The sequence below is a fragment of the Colletes gigas genome, unplaced genomic scaffold (assembly GCF_013123115.1).
Source record: "Colletes gigas isolate AHSC1104 unplaced genomic scaffold, ASM1312311v1 Colletes_gigas_Sc00030, whole genome shotgun sequence".
Classification (NCBI taxonomy): Eukaryota; Metazoa; Arthropoda; class Insecta; order Hymenoptera; family Colletidae; genus Colletes; species Colletes gigas.
The window spans coordinates 733,493-747,925 of record NW_025106659.1 but is presented as its reverse complement, the minus strand read 5'-3'; the positions used below and the strand labels follow the sequence as shown (position 1 = coordinate 747,925).

General features: G+C 37.7%; 2 protein-coding genes across 4 annotated transcripts in view; one reads left to right on the top strand and one right to left on the bottom strand.

Moving 5' to 3' along the window:
* The first annotated feature begins 1,370 nt into the window (after nt 1–1,370).
* LOC122401941 lies at nt 1,371–5,054 on the top strand. 2 transcript variants are annotated; one of them, XM_043404405.1, is made up of 7 exons: nt 1,371–1,506; nt 1,991–2,233; nt 2,354–2,738; nt 2,831–3,218; nt 3,295–3,417; nt 4,258–4,390; nt 4,477–5,054. In XM_043404405.1, exons 2-7 carry the CDS (start codon nt 1,992–1,994, stop codon nt 4,523–4,525), a joined length of 1,320 nt encoding a protein of 439 aa, XP_043260340.1. In that variant the 5' UTR covers nt 1,371–1,506; nt 1,991; the 3' UTR covers nt 4,526–5,054. The 2 variants fall into 2 exon arrangements, with proteins under 2 accessions (XP_043260340.1, XP_043260341.1); XM_043404406.1 differs by having other exon boundaries at nt 1,375–1,721.
* LOC122401945 (protein-L-histidine N-pros-methyltransferase) overlaps nt 4,209–14,433 on the bottom strand; it is a 46,615-nt gene continuing 36,390 nt past the window's right edge. The window contains exons 3-6 of one of the 2 annotated variants that reach the window (XR_006259481.1): nt 10,085–10,297; nt 8,084–8,471; nt 7,446–8,014; nt 4,209–4,330 (exon numbers count right to left, since the gene is read on the bottom strand). Coding sequence is in view for 1 of the 2 variants with exons in the window: in XM_043404411.1 (XP_043260346.1) it covers nt 7,931–8,014; nt 8,084–8,471; nt 10,085–10,297 (685 nt within the window). In the remaining variant the exon portion in view is untranslated. Of the gene's footprint in view, nt 4,331–7,341; nt 8,015–8,083; nt 8,472–10,084; nt 10,298–14,433 lie in introns of those variants that run through there. The other variant, XM_043404411.1, reaches the window with a different exon arrangement.

Here is a 14,433-nt window from a genome sequence, read left to right as displayed (position 1 = left end):
ATACAAAATGTCAAATGTGTGTTCTGGGTACATATATTAATTACATATTCGGAAATGTCTCTATAGCGGGCGAAACGGGTTAACTCGTCACGAAAATTTAAATATCACACTCATACAGGAAGAATTGTCATTCTATATAATTTTCACCCTCACTACGAAGACATACTTTTCGATGTTTCTTCGATTACGGTAACAAATAACTTTATCTTTTTGCTTTCATCTCGTTCGCATTATTTTTGCCATATGAAGTAAAATAAAAATTCATCTTTTGAATAATGACATTTTGAAGAGAATTTATATTTATTTATAAAGCTCTATCTTTAATTTTGTCATTATATTTATATTTGAAATAAATGAAACATTAACATTTAATGTAAGCAAGTCCCTTATACACATATACATCGGAAAGTAAAAACGCTGGGACAGTCGATACTCGAAATCATATACCAATTGACGTCGAATTTCGGCTGATGGAAGAGCAAGAAGGAAAGGCTCACACTCGCCTTCTTTCTCGATTTCCCAAAGTTGCGCCAAGTGCCGAGCTCATGTACACACGGCCCATGCGGTAGCACACATATGCTGCTTTCCCCACTACTCCGTTAGGCACTAAGGAAGTTCGTCGTTACTAGTATCGTCGTCAATGCATTCAATTATGTATATCAAATCTGGTCACACTGCACAAAGTCCATAAAGTGTAAGGTCTAGTCGTATATTTGGTCTGTGAATATAGACTTATCATTTAATTTATTTTCATGTCGCATGCGAAATTACTAATTCGATCGAGATTCGATCACAGAAAAATTAATTTTATTATCGACAGAATTATGAATAGGAATATACTAATTGCATTTTTCTGTCAATTCGAGTTAAACCGTGGATTCGAAAATATAACTCATGTAAAAACTATTAAATGCATTCGTCATGTCTTTAAATGCAATTCCACCATTGATAGCAAATTATGGTGGTGCTGTAGTTATGTTTCGCAGTGTACGTTCTACTCATTCCTGTTTACCCTTGTGTGCAGCACGACTTCTTGTCATCAAATGTATTATAGATAATTATACAAAATTGATGTACTATTGGAATGTTATTACAAATATTTTTAAATTTAGCTAGGTCGTATTAAAATTATATTATGAAATGTCTATTTTTTGTTGATTTGTTGAGAGACGTTCAAAAGCTGGTAGGGGATATCAATTGTAAAAAGCAATATTGATAAATGCGCAAAGTGGCGTCGCGTAAGCGCCGAAATGCCGCTGTGCCGTAGGTCGTAGATGTATTCATACGCGACGGACGGATACGCTAAAAATTGTGAAGGCGATGCGCCCCTGGCGGTCAGCGACGCAAACAATCGTTGCGGAAATAATTATCGCGATTTATGTTATTTGTAAATGTGAGAAGAATCATTAATGAGGGTGTGCCAAGTAGCGGCGATTAGGGTGATAAACGGGCCTTGTAACGTTCCCGGTCACACTTCGAGTGAGTGAAAATTGTGCTCGGTACGGGGTGAGTGTCCAAAACGTTCATTCCCCCCGCTTTAAAAGGGGGGCGGTGGCTCGCATCAGTGTTTTTTTATCGTTTCTTTAGACGTCTTCATCCCGAAAATAACAATGGCCGGAGGATTCGAATATGCATGGATTTTTAAAATGCCAAGCTTGCTACCCTGGCAACCTACATGCATTTTCCTGACCCTTTCTTATTACATGTGTCAATTAGCATCGGTACGGCTACTGTACATCTTAATTTTTTTTTTTTGAATTATTTTTGTGTGAGTTAATTACTCAGATAATAAAATTTTTTTCTTATTTCGATCGCCATAAAATTATATTAGTTTTCTACATATTGATACAATTACATTATACCTAACCGTTTATTAATTTTTAATCTTATTTTCCGTCGATGAATGGTACTTTTTAATTTTCTTAATTTTAGAGATTACAGTTTTTTGTGTGCGTAAAAAGTTTTAAAGTAGATGGTTCCATTTGTACAGAATGGACTTGGCAGAAACTATGAAAAACATTGTTGCCAAAGGTATGCAAACCGAAATGGGACCACCAGGCGGAGGTTCTGGTTATCCTGGTACGCCAAGTAGTGCTGGTTATGTTACTGAGAAGATGTATATGTTATTACAAGCCTATCTTCAAAATAAAGGTTGGAATGCAAGCATAGAACTTCTGCAATGTTTTTCCGAATTCAAGGATGCGTCTATGATCCCAAGTGCTGCTTATTTGCAGTAAGAATGCACTGTTTTACATTTATGTATAAAAAATATATTTTAATTTGTCATGAAGTACATAGTTTTTGTGTATAAAATTTTCTGTTCTTTAATATACATATTTTAATGTATAAATAGAATGATGGCATCTAGAATAGCATTGGACACTCAGGGGAGGCTAGTGCTTAGAGAGAATGGGAAAATAATATTGCCCTATGAACATTTTGCAAATGCTGTGATGTTGAAGCACATGAATGGTCCACATGGTCTACATTTAGGCTTAGAAGGCACGGTTAGGGCTGTTATGGAATCATACACAATTGGACGAGAATGTTTTGGTATGGAGAAAGAATTTATAATTGAGGTGGTGCAAAATTGTCCAAATCCTGCTTGTCGTTACTACAAAAATCAATTGGAATTAACCCAAAAAATGGGACATATGGCGCCAACTTATATTCAAGATAGCGAAACAACAGCCTCCCTTCTACGTAGTAGCTTTCCTCATAATACTGATTTTCAAGCAGTAAGCATAAGTGCATTGATATTAATTTATACTCATTTTTGGTTTTCCTTTACAAGTATCTAAATTAATTATACGTTTTATTTACATTATAGAGTTTAAGTGGTGCTAATCCAAATACTCATATGGGTGGAGGATCTACAGCAGATTTATCAGAAATTAGAAATGCTGGAAACCAAATGAATCTTCAACGTCCTCCAAGCCGTCCATCATTAAATATACCACATCGGCCTGTGTCACAAGAAAAGAAAGTAACAACTGGGAAGCAGCATTATGAATCTTTAGTACCTACTATTTCAATGTCTGATCATAAATTAACAGATTTTTTAAGAACAAATTTGGATAATTTGGACAATCTCGGCGGGCTTGGTTTAGGGAACTTACAAGGAATAGGAAATGCAAATAAAGATCTGTTAGCATTACATAATGGAGCTTGGCCATTGGAAAATGAAAAAGGATCTCGCTCGTCTTCAAATTCAGAAGGTTTTTTAAAGATTGCATAATCTTTTCGGTACAAAATTGAATTTATGTATAATGATGAAATTTTATTATTTTGTAGGTGGACAAGAGAAGATAGTGAGGGCTTTTGCAGAGGTCATGAAGAATATGGCAAGGATGAAGGCTTGTGTACGTCCTGCAATGTGCAAACCATATGGAAAGCAATCAGAAGCTTTGCAGAAAAGTAATAAAATACTTCATTTATTATCATCCGTTTTTTAATAATTTATTTAAAGTGTCATTTGAGAAATTGAGCCGTAGTATACGTATACGTGACGAATTTTGTTGGTTATGCACATGCTTTGTATGTCCTACGTTCAGAGTGGATTACAAATTATGGACAATCGATTGGGGGGGGAGGGGTTGGGGGGGATTCTACATGTAACAATAAGTTGAAAAGAAAAAATACAATTGTTTCGAAAAATTAAAACCAATAACATGGTTGTCAATTCATAAAACACAGAATCTTACAAGCAGTGTCGATCTGTTACTTTGATCATTACTAAGGATTACCACGTTCTCTTTTCAAGAAGAGGTTAGTTTTCGAATATTTTAATCGTGACAAAATGATTAACATCATTTTATTCAAATTTGTTTTAATAAATTTTTAACAATATGGTTAATTTTAAATGATATGCTTTTTCATATAAAAATTTTATTTACCAGGGCACATGGTTCTTTCATTTATTAATATATACTTTAAAAGAGTTTTTATGTTTCTAGTCAATTTGACAAATTAAACCAATTGCTGTTCTGAAAAGTCTAACAATTATATTTTTCAAATGTTATTATTGATAAATTTACAACATATAGAAATAATAAGTTGTTTATTTTTTTTTTAAATTTTATTATATCGTATTATGTATAGATGTCAATTTCTGTTATAAATTAATTACATTTTGCATAATATCATATTGACACGTAATGTTGTTAAATATTAAATACTATTTTAACAATTATTTAGCGTTTCTCTTATCTTTCTTCGTTAGTGAAAACACTGAAATGCATGTCCATTTTGTTACAGCGCTAGTGGATACCATACAGCTTGTGCAGTCATTAAGAAGTTTCCTGCCACCTCCACATATTCCTGTATCAAGCTGGAAAAATGAAGATAAACATCGATTAGATCATACGGGTACTCCTTATCTCCCATCATTGTAAGTATTTCTTATGGTTTATATTTTAAGTATACCCTCGTTACATGACTAGAGATATCAAATAAAGAGTTATAATTTTTATGCAGAAAGACTGGAGGTTTAGAAGAGTTGTGCGAACAACGCAAGTTAGACTAAACAATGTCTTCGCTTTCTAAGTGTTAGACCAGGTTTTGTCTTTGCGCTCTATGATGTTCTAGTCATGTGGTGTTTATGGGTTAGACGGGTGTTTTGTATTTAAACAACCCGAAGGATTGCTCAAATGTTGTTGGCGTTTAGGACCTCAGAATACTAAGAGACAAAATGAGTCATGCGTGGACTGTGATAAACGTGGGTAGTGAAAAAATTTATATATAGTCAATCGAAACTCACACCGTTATTTCAGATTTAAAACAAGCTTTATCTTTTTGCTATGATTTTTTCTCAAATCTTTACAATCTGCCTATGGGGCTTACTTAGCAATAGCGGTCAGATAATTTTTAAGTATCTGCCACGCAACAAATAATTAGCTTACTATACGTATTATAAAACAGCATTTATATTTTATTATTATATATTGATTTAATAACTCACCATTTGTGTTCTAATGATTACCTGATTAATAATGTATTATAAAGTTTCTTTATGAGTTATATAGATAAATTTTATGAGTGTGCTGAAAGTTTGAATGGAGTATAAAGACTAAATTGGTCTTCTATAAAAGTTTGAAATGTTTGGTAATTAAATATTACTGTGGATATTTTAAATATGGAGGCGTAAGGAATCATAATTGTTATCATTTGACCTCGCACTATATAATTTTTTAATATTCTTCTAACGTTTATTACATAACTGATATATCGTTTTGATTTAAATGACCAAAGTCATAGCAAAGTTGCCTAGTTGAAGTAAATATTCAATTTGTATGTTTATATATATATGTATAGTTTTCTTTAAAATTACATTGAATGCATTATTGTTTATTTACGAGAATAAGTCAAGCATATATTGTTGTTATGTCTAGTATTATTCGCAATCAAGAGTGAAAAGTGTTAGAATTTGCAATAATTTATAAGCTCCATGGGCAGTGACATGCGGTGTGCACGTGAAAAAAAAAAAAAATAAATCATTGGACAATTTATAGATATTTTTCAAGAGCATGTTACAAGAACAAGTTACATTATTAGAAAAAGTTTTAAAGTGTGATTCGCACTGACGCTCAAAATTTTCCCTGTGCACTAATATTACTTAAAAGCGATATTACCTCTGCGAACCGCGAAATTCGCGATAAAATATTGTGTAATCTCGATCGATATCCCTCGATGGAATGCATTTTATTTTGATTGTAGAAGTAAAGTCGTTTTAAACTCGATTGTTATACGCATATCTGCGATGGTGAAATGTTTCCTTCTTGCTCGATAATATCAAATTACGGATTATACGTTTCTGAATATAAACAATAAATTTGTGTATCGAGTGCGTGGAAAAAGGTATGAATGCGTGGATCTTGTTTGTACGCGGATTCGATGAACATAAAGTTTCGGCTATGAAATAGCAAAATTTTATATGGACACGTACGAATGCCTACGTATGTTTGTGTATAAATATCTTTTTACAGGCTGTTGACAAACAAATGTTTAGGACTTTGGAAATACTTAGTTACAGACTAAATTTAGTAAGAAATCCTTGATCAACGCAGGTTGAAACAAATTAATTAGGCACAGTTAGTGATTTGCGGTTTCCGTGGTAATCGTCATTTTTTTTGTTTCTCTTCAAGTTAGATAACATTATGAATGAATTCACGTTACAATTTGTAATGAACGGAAGAGAGCAAATTAATTGCATGCAAGATTATTTCTCAGCCTGCATTGATCAAGTATTTTTTACTTGGTATAGTGTAAGTAATATGTTCTCTCGGTTCTAATATATGTCTTCTCAACAACCTGTCTAGATGTGTCTGTTATAAACGCATGTATATTTATTTACAATATCTACAAAAAAAATGTGTCGATCGATTGTTAACAGGACTCAGATTTTCACACCGGTTTCATTCATACTCGTGAACGTGTCATTGCCAAACGGAAAATATCGTGTTTCGCTTTTATTTTTTGTTTTAATACTCATATTTTAATTAACATACATATATGTAAGTGGGCATATTTTGTACAGTACCTTAAATTGAAAAAATCGAATCTGTAGGTACTGGAGACGATAACAAGCTTTCAAGATCACTTGCATATATTTCCATAAATTTGAAAATACAATGCGTTTATTAGTACTAGTTAGTTCTATAATCGAGGCATTTAAGAAAAAAAAAGTTGCAATATTATTACGAATTAAATTCTCAAAATTCGTTGAAGTTATAAAAAGTAAACTAGTTGTACGTTAACTGGAAATTTGATTATACTGGACTTTAACGAACGGGGGCAGACAATTTTTAGTTATCCAAATTTGGCATTTGAAATTTTATAAATTGCTCGAAATCATTTTCTTGAAGCGTTAAAAATCACAGAAATTTGAGTCCTGTATAGCCCATGTTTTTGTTATTTAATATATCTTAATATAAGGCTACTGCAATATCTAAGTAATTCGACAATTACTACCTGTTACACACCAAAGTGTATTTACAACAACTAAATGGACTTATTTCTTCTAGTAGCTATATAAAACTAATGCAAACGTATTATCGTTTGTCTTGCTGTCGGAGTATCGACATAACTAAGCATATCCATGATTAAACCGCAGCGTGCAACGTGTTTTGCTCAACCTGATCACTTAAAATATTTTTGTTACTTTGATGGTATATGAAAACATCTAGGACGGTATTTGTTTGTTTCGAAGGGGCAAAAGATATAACGAATAATAGTTTATCGTTAAGGTAATTTTTTGTTTTTTTTTTTTTTCTTACCATGCAAATGTTAATTTTGTTTTGTTTAAGTGTATCTTGAGATCAGCGGTACGCATAATTAAATAAGTAAAGCTTGATATTGAAAAATGCGTCGTTCTATGATCTATATGATCTTGGAAATGTCACATTTCGCCCTTTCGAGACAAACCGGTAGCTACATCAGGCACTTACCTGCGCCGCAAATACTGCAATGAAGATATTTTCTGTGACCAAGTTAGATGAAATACATTCTACATGCCGAACGAAGTTGAGGTTAGCGCGGAAACAAAGTCTGACGAGGGTACAAAAAAAATCAAGTATCGAGGAGAATTAAACAATAGATGTGTGATGTAAGATCGCACGTGAACCGTTTCAGAACACGTTTCCGAGTTTTTATTGCTCTCGCGCCATATTTATACCATAGACCGTGTACAAGTTTCTGCACCGACTTTGACAGTAAGATCGTTGTAAAATGCGCACCGTCGTTTGTTCATTCGTCGTTTACAAATGGACAATTAATGATACGATACACACCAATGCTACCGCTGTATCTGCACATTAAGCTCGTTGTCGCTTGCCAGTATTGCTCTTCTGTATTCTTGCATAATTCTGATTCATGACAGCAATCAATTAAAATGTTTTTACAAGTGTGACTTGCCTGCGTCGAACATTTCCGATCACGTCCAGTTCGTTCGTGCACGTTGCCACCTACCACGGCTCTCCGTGTCCGTCCACTCGGAGGCGGAATAACGCGAGGTGTCCTAAAAGTTTCTGGCGTGTGAGATTTTCGAAACGCTCCCGATCGGTAATTCGCAGGATTGTGTACTAACGGGCTGTGCCTCTAAAACGAAAACCACGTCGTCGAGAAAATAATACGCCTGGCCGAGATCGCCCTCGCAAAGGTAAGGCAGCTTGCTCCACACGAGGCACCTTAAGCCCAACGGCGCGAAAACTCGGTCGACCAGGCTGGCGATCTGACCTTCCAAACCGTTCCCTTTCACCGGCAAATATTCCGACGGTTTGTGATCGTCCCTTGCCCCGCACTCGACGTAAGGGCAGAACGGAAGTACCAGCGCCACGACGAGACGTCCACCGGGAGCCAGGGATGTTCTCAGACGTCTCAGTAGAGTGTTCGGTCTGTCGCATCTGTCCAATAAATTTAGACAGAGTATGGCGCTGAAAGGGCCGGTTTCGTGCCACTTTTCCACGTCGAGCACCCTAAAACATTACGTAAATATGTAGCTTTTTTTTTTATAACAGTGCTCGATCAAGAGATAAAGAGTGACATTAACACTTTGACGGCCGCTGTCACGTATACGTTTGTTGAGGTTAGAATTCCTTATAATAATATTCCTGGCATCTTCGTGTATCTCACTTTGGTGTATAATATCAGTGGTGATACGCGTGATACGCGCGGCCATTAAAGTGTTAAGTCAATCAAGAGGTAAGAGGTAAAAACCTGAAATAAAGCGTACTTTTGCGACTTTTAAGTAAGAGGATAATAATATTCAAGAATGTTGAACAAAAAAATTTTCTCTTGCTCTATATTAGTATAGATGGAGTCCATACGTAGGGGATCTTAATTTTAACATTATTTATTGACAAATGATTGCCCCATTTTTTGTACAAAATTGAACATTTTACTTCAAATGCTCGCCAATCGCACAGAAATTAATGTTTCATAAATCCCCTACGTATTTCTTCAGCTATACTCATGCAGATTAAGAGAAAATTTTTTATTTTTTTCCAGATACAAAGGGTATAGTCGAAAACCTGTCGAATGACCCATCGTTCGTTCAATTCGGCTGTACCCTTTACGTTAGTTACACTGAGTGCCGCAGAGAATGGCGCCAGCGTCGTCATTTTGCACTATTTTTGAATAAATATATTTTTTTTAACACTTAACGACATGGTTAATAACATTCTTGAATATTATTATCGATTTACTTTTCCATCCATCCAAAAAAAAAAAAATACGCTTTATTTCAGGTTTTTACAGTGGTCTTACCCGTTAAAAGTATTTTTAGAAAGATAATATGAAAAATACGAGAAGTACAATTTTTTATATTGTACATTTTAGTTTCTTTTTTCTTCTTGCATTCCAGAGAACACGTAAATATTTACGTACAGACTGGAGTAATCAGTTGACGTAAATTTCCTTGATATTTTATTTATACGTTGCAGATTTTCATTCGCGATCAAGTTACGCGCGACAAAACATGTTTAGAGGGGTTCAGGCTCGTTTGAGAAAGACCAAACGGATTTCTATAAAATGTTACGAGCGCCCCGTACCCCTGCAGAGACTTATTTAAAATTCGAGCAATTCGAGCAAAGCAACCGGGGTCTGTCCGTATCGATGGGGAGACAGCCGGGGTGTAAAACCACCGTAAACTTCTACTCCAATCAATTCGGCGCAATAAACTTGTTACTAGTGCACCACGGGGCATTACAAACCAGCGTGTACCATTAACAATAAGAGCATCGTTACGCTTACCCCTAATTTTCGGATGACAGTGAAATTAAGCAGCCTGGTAATTTCAAAACAAGTATCGATCATTTTGGTTGCATTTTCTTAAGTTATACTGTTCCGAATGTTTTGTAAATTTTGACAAAATTAACGATCTTATAAAATGTTTTCCAACTTCTGATAAGTCGATTATATTAATTTTAAAAAATTTCAAATTCGTGTTTATAGTATACTTAAAAAAAAAAAATTCTACAAAGGACACTTTTTCGTTTCAGTGTCGGAATGAGAATGCAATCGTAAATGGATACGAGTAACTCTTTGTTTGTCGTTTTAATTTCGTATTGCAAGGTGGAACGAAGCTTACGTAAATTTCCTTTTGGTCAGAGCCCATCTCATCGGTGGCGATATTTCTGTGGCGTAAACTTTTTCAAAGAGATGTGCAACGTGAGCGGTTGTGGCACCGTCGCCCGCCCCCAAGTCCACCAAGGAATACCATGGTCCTTGGAAGCCACTCGCGTCCATCAGCTTTTGAAACTGTTCACAAGAAAAGACGTGCATGGAACCACGACCCAGCAGCCTGTAAAAATTGTTTCATTACGTTTGAACTTAAATCACAACCGCCTTCTACGTTTTACCTCATGCAGGGATGTTAATACAAAAAAAAGTATCAATCCACAAATTGATTTCATTTAACACGATTAGCTTTCAAACTGCAACCCTCTCAAGTGTTTCACTCAAAGACATTGCGATACCGTTAGCGTGTCAGGGATGTTGCACAGACATTCGTACACTTTGTCAACGTGTTCTGTGGTCCAATTAGAAAAATGTCATATAAACGATCATAAATTTTCAACAAAGTATTTATGGTTCTGCGTTTATACGACATTTTCGTTTTATTTTTAGCTAGAGAACACGCCTACAAAATTTGTACGGAAATCAGTGCTACATCCTGTATAATGTATAAACGTGTCTCAACAGAAAATATCTGAGCGATTTAAATTTGTTTAAACAGACATATTTATGAGTTTTGTGCTTCTTGAAAAATTTGTTATGCTCGTACCAGATTACTTAATATTTTGGAAATTATTTACGTGAAACCGTCGTACTTTCGATGCGACTTTTGTATATTATTTTAAACGCTATTTTTAATGGCAACGTTAGGAAACGTGAATGTGAGGTACACTCGATCATGTTATCTTACATAGAATTTAAGTACAGCAGAACCTTAAATGTACGAACCTTCGTGATCCAAATCTTCTACCATCGGAGTGCTCTACTGTGCGTAAAGAATATACACTTATAGAGGACCCGTATTCTTACCGAAACATTCTTTAAAATACATGTATTACTATAAACATAGTTGGTTCATCGAGCAGTACATACTATCTTACAGATTAAGTGAATTTTGTGTACGATTCTAGGCTAACGAGTAAAAAATTGGGTCGGAACCCAGAAGCTACCCTTCGTGGAAAGAAGATTCTCGCGCATGGTGGGATCGAAGAGGAGTAATTCGTTGTGAACTGCTGAAGCGTAACGCGACAGTTACAGCAGTGCTGCGCGTTGAACGATTACAGACCAGGGAACAAGGAAAATTGCAACGGAATCGAGCAGTGCTCGTCGTTGCACGGAAAGGGCCCAGCAAGCTCCATTAGACTGCCGAAAGGGGTCTGCGCAGAGAAAAAAAGGTAACGAACCACTGCGTTAACTCGTTAAATCATTCGAAGGCAAGGTCGACCGCTACAAAGGAGTGAATCGAATAAGTCAATGCAACGGTAACGCATATTTCAACATCTCATTGCGAGAGTCGACGAAACATTCATGATCGATGAACGGCAGGCTGTGTATACATAGAAATCGAACGTCTGACAGGTTTAGCCGGCAGAATTCGATGATGCCGCGCGGAGGGAATCTGTTTGGCCGATGGCGGGCTTGACGAGGAAAAAGGGCGGGTTCATTTGAAAATACCAGTGCCACCGCGACGCGGCGGACGGCCGCGGCGATCCATCAATGCCGCGGAACGCGGCATTTTGATCGTGAATTCGGTTACCCCCGGCGTTATAAATAAGGCGATGGTGGTCCCGTGGTCCCCTTCTACGGGGAGACCCACCTCGAGTTTTCTCCCTCCCTTTCTCTGCGTTCGACCATAGCCGGTGCCATCAATTAACGAGCACCTCCTGGCCTCCATTGAATAATAAATAAAAATAAAAAAAAATAAAAATAAAAAAGAGACAGAGAAGAGGAAGGAAAGAAAACGAACAAGAAGAGAGATACCAGGGGACAAGAGAGCGAAGTGAAGAAGCAGAGGAGGACCGACGCGGGCGGGGGGGACACGAGGAGAAGGGGAGGGGAACGCGGGGACCGCGGTCGCCGCATTTTTCGTAGCATCTTTCAGTTTCTGTACTTTGTTCTTTCTCCTTTCGATGGTTCCTTGACGATTCTTTCTCTTTCGCGTTTTCCTTTTCTTTTGCCTTTTTCTGCTCACCATCCCGCTTTTGTTTCCTGTTCCTTCTGCCCCCCCCCGCCCTCTTTCACCCTCCATCTTCCGTGTCTCTCTTTCTCCGGTTTGTTTACTCTGTCGTTCTTTGTGCTTGTTTCCATTGTCAGTCTCCATCACCATCGTCGCGGCCTCTACACGGGTCTTCTTGTTGCCGGCGGAGACGACGAGCGAGAGGGGAAGAACGAAAGGAATGGAAAGGGAAGAGGACCGAAGGAGAAAATGAAGGAGTAGGGGGAGAAAGGGAGGAGTTGAACGGGGAGATACACATACGATATACACGCGTGCGGCTCACAAATCAGGCTTGCGGATCGTAGCGGCTTCGTCGGCGGCGCGAGCGACAATTAATTCACCGCTTTTGCTCTCGGCTTCTCTTCTTGGGCCCCATTGTGTGTACGTACTCGTTCCTCCCCCTTCCATCGGTCCCAATGTTTCTCCCCTTCGGAATCGTTCCGGGCCCATCGGTGCTTCCAACGTCGCCCTGTTTTATCGAGCGATTCCGATCCCTCTTCGCCTTCCTTCTTTTTGCCTTCCACGACTTCGTCGGGGGCCCCGTACCTTCTAAAGCCGCGTCTTTAATTTCGACCCCGGCGTCACGCGGTCTAGAGAACTCCGATGCGCGCGGGTCCAGTGTTGCCAGCTTTAAAAAGCCGATCGTGCAATAACCGTGGCGTTACACGCATTTCAACCGGGGAGATAACTTATCAAACGTGTATTCTGTACGCGTCGCGACAAATGTGTTACGACTTGACTAGCCGTGTCTACGGTAAACATGAAACGTGCTATTTGCATTTTACGCAGTTGTTACAATAAACAGGTCAAAATGTACTCGGAATCCGCTGGTCAAAGGTCAACAATGAAGAAGCGATCTCGGTTCTCTGTACCAGTGTATCTCAAACTGGGGTCTGCGAATTGTAAGAAAATAAACGTTAATTATACGTACGTTAAAAAAATATTCTTAACCGTGTCTTTCGAACGAATGTTTCAGACCGTTATCTTTAGAACACGAGCTCGATAGATATTTGCAAAACGTCGTTAGTGTTTCCAGTAACGCAAACCGATCGTGGAGTTTAGTGGTATGGGATAAAGTTATAGTATCGAATAACTAGTCGAAGGGGAAAGTATTTTCAGCTCCTGGCATCGTAAGTGACTGCAAGGTGTCTCGAGCGTTGGCAGTCGGCGCGGATAGAACGGTACGGGGGTATAAATCCGATAAGAATCTTTTTCCAGCAATTCGGTCGATTATTTACAATTCCAGCCACCCACCCGCTCGGTCCAGGCGGTGGTTCAATTTTTGTCTACCGACAGACGGCGCTGGTACAGCCGACCACGGGGCTCACAGCTTTTATCGGTGGGGGCCTCTCGCGGTCGCTCGTAAAATACCTCGAAGGGCGAGCGCGTAGTGTTAAAGAGGCGCTCGAAGGACCGTTTACCTAATAATAGCAATAATATGTAAATGCGATGCGTATCAAGCCGCCATCTAAAGAATCCACCCTGCTTCGGGCCTATTGTTTGCAAATCCCCGTTTCAACCGTGCTGCTCTCTGCCGGATTACCGCGGAGCTCTCGATACACCTATTCCCCTCTTTTTCTCTTTCACATTCTTCCTTTGATTTCTCTTTCTCTTTCTCTTTCTCTCGATAGCCGTCCCGCAAATAATCGAAGGTAACCTGGCATTACAAAAACACACCTAATGACATCAACACGGAACGCGTCTGAGCTTTCTGGGTCCTTGTTTTCTAGTTCCGATTCCGATACTTTGAAAAACTGGAAACTACGTTGGACCAAATCGTCAGACACACCGCTACGACTGTCACTATGCACTTGACAAAGAAGTTTCTAGAGCATACATCAGGATGTAAACAAACAGAAGGTACGAAAGAAACATTAACCAATAATATGAGATTTTTTAATTAAAATTGTAAGATATTGCTACGAGTTATATTCGCGTGTATTATTGTGTAAATCTTCAATATTAACTCCGTTATATAGAATATATAACCACATATACCACGTGACAAATCATTAAACTTGGAAGTAAACGAAGATTATTTAAAACAAATTTCACTTAAAACGAATACGAAATTCTCAAAATTCCGAAGAGAAGAAGAGATTGGGAAGACCAACAACTTTTTCAAGAAACAAGAGAGCAGTTTTAAAGAAGTGCATTGGAAAGCGCCATTTTACGAGAACCAACACAAACATGGCCTACGCCATTAT

Bases quoted from the DNA above. Each gene is read 5' to 3' on its own strand.
- LOC122401941 (XM_043404405.1), top strand. From the start codon at position 1,992: ATGGACTTGGCAGAAACTATGAAAAACATTGTTGCCAAAGGTATGCAA. The intron at 2,739-2,830 runs GTAAGCATAAGT...TTTACATTATAG, and splicing joins ATAATACTGATTTTCAAGCA to AGTTTAAGTGGTGCTAATCC. The intron at 3,219-3,294 runs GTTTTTTAAAGA...ATTATTTTGTAG, and splicing joins CTCGTCTTCAAATTCAGAAG to GTGGACAAGAGAAGATAGTG.